Source organism: Canis aureus, chromosome 16, assembly GCF_053574225.1.
Source record: "Canis aureus isolate CA01 chromosome 16, VMU_Caureus_v.1.0, whole genome shotgun sequence".
Taxonomy (NCBI): domain Eukaryota; kingdom Metazoa; phylum Chordata; class Mammalia; order Carnivora; family Canidae; genus Canis; species Canis aureus.
The window spans coordinates 23304090-23313078 of record NC_135626.1 but is presented as its reverse complement, the minus strand read 5'-3'; the positions used below and the strand labels follow the sequence as shown (position 1 = coordinate 23313078).

Genomic DNA, 8989 nt, shown 5'->3' with positions numbered 1-8989 from the left:
TACCATACACACTGGTACCTGGACTCTGGCTTACCAAATCTTTACTCTTCCTACCTAGCCCTTAGACCTCACATTCATAGCATCTAGAACACTGCCCTAAATAACTGAATCACAACTATAAACTGCAATTAAACTGACTATATAAAAAACCATCTGGTGAGCTTGATACAGACTCCTAGACCCCACCCCCAACACTTAACAATTTCTGATCCAGTAGACCTGAGGTGAGGCCTAGGAATCTGTAATTTTGACAACCTCCTCAGGTCATTGACATGCAGTCCTTGCAAACTACTACTCTAAACAGAGTAGGAACTCAGTCTTGTTCAAAGTAACATTTTAAGTTAATGAAACAACACATTAATTCTTTAGGGTTAGAGTCTACTAGAACTGAAACCTGAGTGTGATAGAACAATGCACTAATGTACAAAAGTCCACAAAACAAGCAGCCTTTATTGCAGTAATACAAAACACTTTCCATTTTGGCAATATTTTACAACGCACTTAGCTTCAAGGGTTGGAAAGGAGGTTGGAAACTAAATGGGGAAATTTCAATGGACATTTCTAAAAGAAAAACTGTCCCAGCCCTCCCACCCAAATAAAAATCCAAATGTCACTTAATTTCACTACCCAAGAAGAGGCCACGAGGAAAGCAGCAGGCAAAACTCTGGCAATTTCACTATGGATCATGTCAGAGACAAAGGAACATTCAAAACAGTCATCAGTATGGTCGGTTGCGCTGATCATTTCTGTAGTCGTTTCTAGGAATGAAAAATAAAGAGCCAGACTAAATTCTAATTTTCTACCAAGTGGGAGCATCAAGACACTTCCTTAGGGTGTTGGCGACTGGCGTCGGCTTGACAATTTCTGTTAAGAATGACACCATACCTAATTTATTTCTCCACTCATAGAAGGTGCTTGATAACAGCTTTAAGACCTACAAAGTTCCTAGAAGCAGCTTTTTGCTATCAGTAACTCTCTTAAAAACTTCCCATCTAGAATAAGGACTCCAAACCACTGCGATATTTCTGGAGGTCAGGGACTGTGCCAATTCCAGCACTCTAAATACAAGAGTGGCTTAACAGAATTAGGCAAACAAATATCTATTCTGAGTCTGCCACTTACTATGTGACCTTGGAAAAGTTACTCAGTGTTTCTTACTCCATAAAATGGAAAATAAATCTACCTCATGGGGTTGAAAGGACTCAAACTAAAGAAAATAAAGACACTCCACAGCATTTGCCACACAGAAGGGCTCAAAAGAGAATTACTAATGGCTAACAATTATATAGCACTTACTATGGGCCAGGAACTGTCATAATATAATCTAATCTGACTCCACAAAGGAGGTATTATTGGCCCCATTTTATAGGTGAGAAACACTGATGCTCCAAAGGGTTAAGTAACTTGTCTAAGGTCACACAGTAAGTGGTGGAGACACAATGTGAACCCAGAGAAGTCTTGTCTCTAAACTCCATGCTCTTAACCATGTGTTATACTAATTCTCACTACCCTATACTGCCTCTAGCATACAGATGCTTAGCATAATAACTGAAGTTCTTTCAAATGACTGGTCATTCAACTTCTTCTGCCTCTACGCCATTCACGTGCACAACACTCCCATCAGTACCATCAGCAATTTTCATCTGGAAAAGGTTTTACAAGAATCTCCAGAGGAACTACAGGGTGGCACAACACATAGGATTTCAGAAAACACACTCCTATAAAAGGTGTGCTCCCCCTCACTTAGATTAAGAACCTCTGATTTACATAGTTTCAGATTATCACTCAATCTCAATTATCTTTAGCCATGAAGAAAAACAGCATACGTTCATATATACGTACTCTTATGAAACAATTTCCAAAACAAAACTGAGTTTTAGAAAAACTAGTTTCTAGTTTAGAAAAAACATTTAGTCTAAACAGAAAACTAAATGAATCTTCTGCATCCTCACTGAGAGCTTCCAAAGAAAAATTCAAGTTCTAAAAAAAACTGGACATTAAGAAAATGTGACAAAAAGGGCTCAGATCCTAAAGTCTAGGAGCAGTGAGGTAAAAAGATTAATAAATACATTCTAATACTCACCTTCCTCCCATTTTGCCTCCATAGCCTCCTCGGTCTCCTCCATAGCCGCCCCCACTTCTGTCTCCTCCGTAGCCGCCACCTCGGTCTCCACCGTAGCCCCCGCCACCACCGCGGTCTCCTCCATAGCCCCCCCCACTGCGGTCTCCTCCATAACCGCCTCGGTCTCCACCATAGCCTCCTCCTCGGTCACCTCCGTAGCCGCCTCCTCGGTCTCCTCCGTAGCCGCCTCCTCGGTCTCCTCCATAGCCGCCTCCTCGGTCTCCCCCGTAGCCACCTCCTCGGTCCCCACCATAACCGCCTCCTCGGTCCCCACCATAGCCACCCCCACTTCTGTCTCCACCATAGCCACCCCCACTTCTGTCTCCTCCATAGCCGCCGCCACCACTTCTGTCTCCTCCGTAGCCACCGCTGCTCCTGTCTGCGCCATAGCCTCCTCGGTCTCCACCTCTGCCCCCACGACCTCTATAGCCCCTCTCTCCACCGTAGCCTCTTCCCCGGAAATCTGCAAGGCAGAGATGCAAACCAGTGAGGCCAGCATGATAATGTAAAGCATCCCTAATGCCAGTCAGAAGATAAATGCCATGTAGATGCTGTTAACAGCGGACCCACCTCCTCCTGAGGGACGAGAGTCCTCTGGTCTGGGCTCATTACACTGGTTGCAAGAATTCCTTCGAGCAAAGTTCATATTTCCACATGACCTGAGAAAGGGGGAAAATTTTAAAAAAACGTTCAATAGTTTCTAATTCAATAAGAAACCCCTCTTGTATCCTCCAACCCCAACTCCTACTACCGCCAGAATAAACTGGATACTTACGGATTAGGGCAAACCCAGTCTCCACTTTTGGGGTCTCCACCTCTCCCCTGAAAGCCTCCACGACCTCTATATCCTCCACGGCCTGAGGGAAAGAAGGGTGGGAGAGAAAAACCAGCGGCCAACATTAAACCCAGCAGAGGAAAAGCACCATATGAAAGAACTAAGAGCAAGTAACCATCAATAATTTGGTGGCCGCTCCAAAATTAACCCCTTATGGTAAAACTCTGAATCTTTCATTTGAGGCTTTACTTATTAGTAAATCCAAGAAATGTGGGAAAAGACCTCAGGCACATATTATAGTGCAAAAATGCACTAAACTTCAAACTTTCTAGAATACTCTCCTTGGTTTGAGAATGTCAGTGATAAAAGTACAGAAGACATATTCCAAATCTAAGGAATTAAACGCAACAGAAATGAACAAGGTGGTAGCAACTCTATCAGGGAACTTAGAAGCTGGTCTGATTACCTAATTAGGTATCACTTAAACAACTGCCTCCTGATCTCCAGGTGAATAACAAACTGCCACAAAGCTTTCCAAAAGTACTTCTAAAATTTTCTTCCAACTACTTACTTAGCTATTATGACACCTATTTACCAAATCTCCTTTCAGTACCCACTCTAAGACAGAAGGAGAAAAAAACCTGTGGAGTAGTTCACACAACAGAGACAGAACATGGACTCAAATTTAAACCCTCTGTACAATATCCAGGCCTGAAACCCTTTGTACAATATCCAGGCCTGTGAGAAACAAGTGACTTACCTCGTCGCCCACCTCCACTTCCACCTCCTCTCATGAATTCAGGTCTTCTGGTAGCAAAGGACACTTTAATGATATTGCCATGGAATTCTTTTCCTAAGAAAAAAAGAGAGTTTTGAAGAAATGCTACTCCACATCTCCAACTCTCAATAAAATATAAAACTATCTTAGAAATTCTTAGTTTCAGAGCAGTAACACGTCCTCACAAAAATTCAAACACACCAGTGTTCCCTAAGGGTCAAAATAACAGTGCTAAAACATAATCTATTGAGTAAAGCAAATCTGTCACTTGGACGCAGTTACTTCTTACTAAGGAGAAAAAAAAGAAAAAAACCCACATCTAACATTTTTTTTTTTAATTATTTATTTATTTATGATAGTCACACAGAGAGAGAGAGGCAGAGACACAGGCAGAGGGAGAAGCAGGCTCCATGCACCGGGAGCCCGATGTGGGATTCGATCCCAGGTCTCCAGGATCGCGCCCTGGGCCAAGGGCAAGCGCCAAACCGCTGCGCCACCCAGGGATCCCCACATCTAACATTTTTATATGAGAAGAGCCAAGTGCAGAACCATGTGTATAGTATGCTACCACTTCTGTTTTATAAAGGGGAATGAGTGTGTTGGTGAGCACAAGTGCCCTTACATGCACACATATGCTATATGTACATTGCCTATTATGCTCAACTCTCAGTAGGGAAAAACAGATCACTGGAGGTCAAAGGTAGAAAGCAAGCCCATTTTTTACTACACACTTCTGGTATAGTTTGAAACTTTTTTAACCATATACAAGTAGCATTTTTAAAAATAATACAGGCCCAAAAAATGAAAGCATATGTGATTGCTTACAAACACACACACACATATATATATATTCTGCCCCAGGGCCTTAGAGATAGTAATTAATCTTTTTTACTTTATATTAAACCAGAAGATTCATAAAATGATTGCAATTCCAGAAGCCTCAGAATCCTGATCAAAGCCCTTATCATTATGGCTGGCAACTTTCCACAATATCAGACAGTATGACCTAGGAAGCCACTCAAGGATCAGTATTTTCAAAGCTACAGAATAACCTGAACTATGGAGTTAAGAGGCTCCCATGCCCTATGGGAAAAAAGCACAATTACTTTAAACATAATGAGCAAAAGAGATTGTGTTTTAATTCACCAAAACTATAGAAAACAAATGAGGAAAATGGACCACGTCTTAAAGAGCAAGGTGATAAGGCCTGACAAATTAATGCAAAAAAGTAAAGAATATGAAGATGACGACAGGAAGAGTATCACAATCTCATTTTTTAAGAAATAAAGAAATGCAATTATGTTTTGAAAGACATAGGTACAATCATCTCAGAACCAGAGGGACCTCAGGTATCTGTCAATTTCATCTAGTATGGTTAAGTCCTTTAGAGACTCTGGATCCAGACTGCCTGAGTTTATTTTTTTTTATTTATTTATTTTTTTTATTTATGATAGGCACGCAGTGAGAGAGAGAGAGAGGCAGAGACACAGGCAGAGAGAGAGGCAGGCTCCATGCACCTGGAGCCCGACGTGGGATTCGATCCCGGGTCTCCAGGATCGCGCCCTGGGCCAAAGACAGGCGCCAAACCGCTGCGCCACCCAGGGATCCCCAGACTGCCTGAGTTTAAATCCTGACTCTGCCAGTTATGCTATGACCTTGGAAAAAATTTTTTTAAAGATTTATTTATTTATTTATGATAGACACAGAGAGAGAGAGAGAGAGAGAGAGAGAGAGAGAGAGAGAGAGAGAGAGAGGCAGAGACACAGGAGGAGGGAGAAGCAGGCTCCATGCCAGGAGCCTGACGTGGGACTTGACCCCGGGACTCCAGGATCGCGCCCTGGGCCAAAGGCAGGCGCTAAACCACTGAGCCACCCAGGGATCCCTGACCCTGGAAATTATACAGCTTCTCTGTGTCTGTTTCAAAATCTAAAAATAGTAGTAATAGGATGCATGTCTCATACAGTTATTTTGAGGACCAAACTGAATTAATGCATATAAAGTTTCTAGGACCATGTCTACACTATAAACCAGTAAACACGCAGTTGGTGTTGGTTCTAATTAGAGTATAAAACAATGAATTTCTAATAACATGGGGAAATGACTGTTAAAATGTTAAGTGAAAAAAAGATGAGACAAAACTACATTTGGAGTATAATGATAAACTATTTTTCTTAAATACTTTTAAAAGAATGGAAGGAAAAAAAATTTTTTTTAAAGATTTTATTTATTCATGAAAGACACAGAGAGAGATAGAAACATAGGCAGAGGGTGAAGCAGGTTCCCTGCAAGGAGCCTGATGCAGGACTCAATCCTAGGACCCCCGGGATCACAACCTGAGCCAAAGGCAAACACTCAACCACTGAGCCACCCAAGATCCCCGTATTAAAAAATATTATAAAAAAAAAATATATATATATATATATATATAAAATCAATGATTATCTCTAAGTAGAGGATTACAGATGCTTTACTGCTTTCTTCTACTTTCCCATATTTTCCTGTTTTGGGGGAGAAAAGTCTTAACATTTCTTCCAAATATGTATTAACTTTATATTTGAAGAGATATTAATCTAAATTTACAAAGAAGAGAGTTAAGCAGGTCAACCCTCTAAATTTCCATCAGGGTGGCTTCAAGCACAAGGTAGAGTAATAAGGAAATACTGGAGAGGGGATCCCTGGGTGGCACAGCGTTTTGGTGCCTGCCTTTGGCCCAGGGCATGATCCTGGAGACCCGGGATCGAATCCCACATCAGGCTCCCGGTGCATGGAGCCTGCTTCTCCCTCTGCCTGTGTCTCTGCCTCTCTCTCTCTCTCTCTCTCTCTCTCTCTCTCTGTGTGACTATCATAAATAAATAAAAATTAAAAAAAAAAAAAAAGGAAATACTGGAGACAAACAATGAGAGAGCTCTTCTACCTCATTTCTAAAGATATGTAAAAACTCTGGTCTTCATTTTTTTTTCTGGTTTTTATTTTTTTTTTTTAATGTTTTTTTTTTTTTTTTTAATTTTTATTTATTTATGATAGTCACAGAGAGAGAGAGAGGCAGAGACACAGGCAGAGGGAGAAGCAGGCTCCATGCACCGGGAGCCTGACATGAGATTCGATCCCGGGTCTCCAGGATCGCGCCCTGGGCCAAAGGCAGGCGCCAAACCGCTGCGCCACCCAGGGATCCCTGGTTTTTATTTTTAATAAAAAATATCCACAAAAGTAAACATGAAAACAACCAGTTACTAGAATATATTTTGACTTCAAGACTAGAAAACATTTAACCAAACTGCATATTGAAACTATATGAATAAGATATACCATCAAACCAGTCAATGGCTGCCTTAGCTGAAGGAGGATCATCAAATGACACTGTTGCCTCTCCTTTTGGCTTCCCTGTGTCCTTGTCTGTATACAGATTTATCATTGGTTTTCCTGTCTTCTTATTTGTCTGAAGAAACAAAAAGCTGGTATCAGCATTTTAAGAAAAAGTAATCATAAACCACACAATTAAAGATTTTTTTTTAAAGGAATTCACATATCCATACTACAAATCTATGTACCTAATATAAAAATGAAGTTTTCTATTGGTTCTGAAAAGGAAAACTTAAGTAAAACCCAAGCTATGAAAATGATACAATGTTTTATCTATGTATAATTTCTTGAAACTCACAAAAAAAATGTAGATAATGCTTCATGTAAAAATGTACCTTGTAAAACATAAAAAAGTCAGGAAGAATGTACACCAGGCAAATTAATAGATTACCACTAAGGTATACAAACTGCAGCTGGCTGGGATGGGAGTGGAAGACAAAGAAGAATGTTTACTCTTCAGAATTGCGTAAATTTTTTACATCATGTGGTAATACATTTCTAAAGAAATTTTAACTCCCCAAAAATGGGGTGAAAAAATGAGTAATTCCACAGACACCAAAACAAGGACAACTACAAACTGATTTCAGGCAATGCTACAATCTACCCAACACTACTTTAACTGCTGCTTTCTAGTTGAAGAGAGGAGAAATACATACATGAAACAAACAGTGCACAAGACACATAAGCAAACAATAAATACAGTTATGAAATAAAGCATTATGTACTCAGCTAATACATATAGCGCAGTCTGCCTATATAATGGCCTTTCAGAATCTTTTTTTTTTTTTTTTTTAAGAATTTATTTATTTATTCATGAGAGAGACAGAGAGAGAGAGGCAGAGACATAGGCAGAGGGAGAAGCAGGTTCCACACAGGGAACCCGATGTGGGACGTGATCCCAGAACTCCAGGATCACATACTGGGCTGAAGGCAAGTGCTAAACTGCTGAGCCACCCAGACGTCCCTGGCTTTTCAGATTCTATAAAATGTTCTCACAATCTCATTTGGTTCTCACAATTTTAGGAGCTAGGCAGAGGCTATTTTTAGAGTCCAAGGCTGAAAGCTAAAGCTGTAGAAGACTATGGAAAGATAAATTAAAAAGGAATACAATTTTCATGTATGTAGCAAATTTAGCAAAAGGCCTACAGACATGATTTGGCATTTGTATTAGGGAATTTTAAGACAGAAGCTTATATAATCTATGTATCTTAACTAGAATATGCTAATAATTATGAGATTTTCAAGATAAGCCATACTTCCTACTCACCTTGATAATTCCTATTTGTTTAAAGAACTCCCCCACTTGATCTGTAGACACACCCTCCCCAAGTCCTTGCACAAAGATTGTGTTGTTATCTGAATTATCAGATTCTGAATCTAAGGGGGAAAAAAATGTGGTTAATTTTACATATTCCTTGGTTTTACTACATCCTGTTCAGTAATCAAGAGCAATAATTTATTGTACAATATTTCTATTACCAAAAGGAAAAAAGGACCAATATACAAAAAATCTTATATCAACATGCAAAGTGGTCATCATAGTTATTTGGTAGCAGATCCAATCCTTACAACTAAACTTCAGTTAATGTGGATCAAGTCCACAGTATGTGAAATACAGACCAATTAAGGGAGATCTTAGAAATCTTACTCCTTAGATTGATACAGGGCTGAAGCTCATGAAGAGATGAAGACCGTTAGTATAAGTTAGCATTCCTTTCTTTGGAGAGCTTTAGCGCTTTATGGCTCAATCAATACTTTTAAGGCTCTCCGGTAGAAAATTCCGCAAATCTAACTTTGGACTTCCAAGCAAGCCAAGCACAACTGCTGGTTTCCCATTCATTGCATAAGCTTTGTATATACCAGAGGGTAGGGGCACCTTGTCACACACCTTACCTTACACGCACACTTTTGGATTAGTACAACAAAGTAAGAAAGATGTACAAAAATTCAGTCC

At 40.1% G+C, this 8989-nt stretch overlaps 1 protein-coding gene across 2 annotated transcripts in view; it reads right to left on the bottom strand.

The window, feature by feature from the left end:
- Window positions 1-430: 430 nt before the first annotated feature.
- Window positions 431-8989, bottom strand: part of TAF15 (TATA-box binding protein associated factor 15) — a 30940-nt gene continuing 22381 nt past the window's right edge. For both annotated transcript variants that reach the window (XM_077852231.1, XM_077852230.1), the window contains exons 10-16: window positions 8303-8412; window positions 6982-7111; window positions 3658-3750; window positions 2898-2979; window positions 2693-2781; window positions 2084-2585; window positions 431-758 (exon numbers count right to left, since the gene is read on the bottom strand). In XM_077852231.1, coding sequence (XP_077708357.1) covers window positions 719-758; window positions 2084-2585; window positions 2693-2781; window positions 2898-2979; window positions 3658-3750; window positions 6982-7111; window positions 8303-8412 — 1046 coding nt within the window. In that variant the 3' untranslated portion in view covers window positions 431-718. The remainder of the gene's footprint in view (window positions 759-2083; window positions 2586-2692; window positions 2782-2897; window positions 2980-3657; window positions 3751-6981; window positions 7112-8302; window positions 8413-8989) is intronic.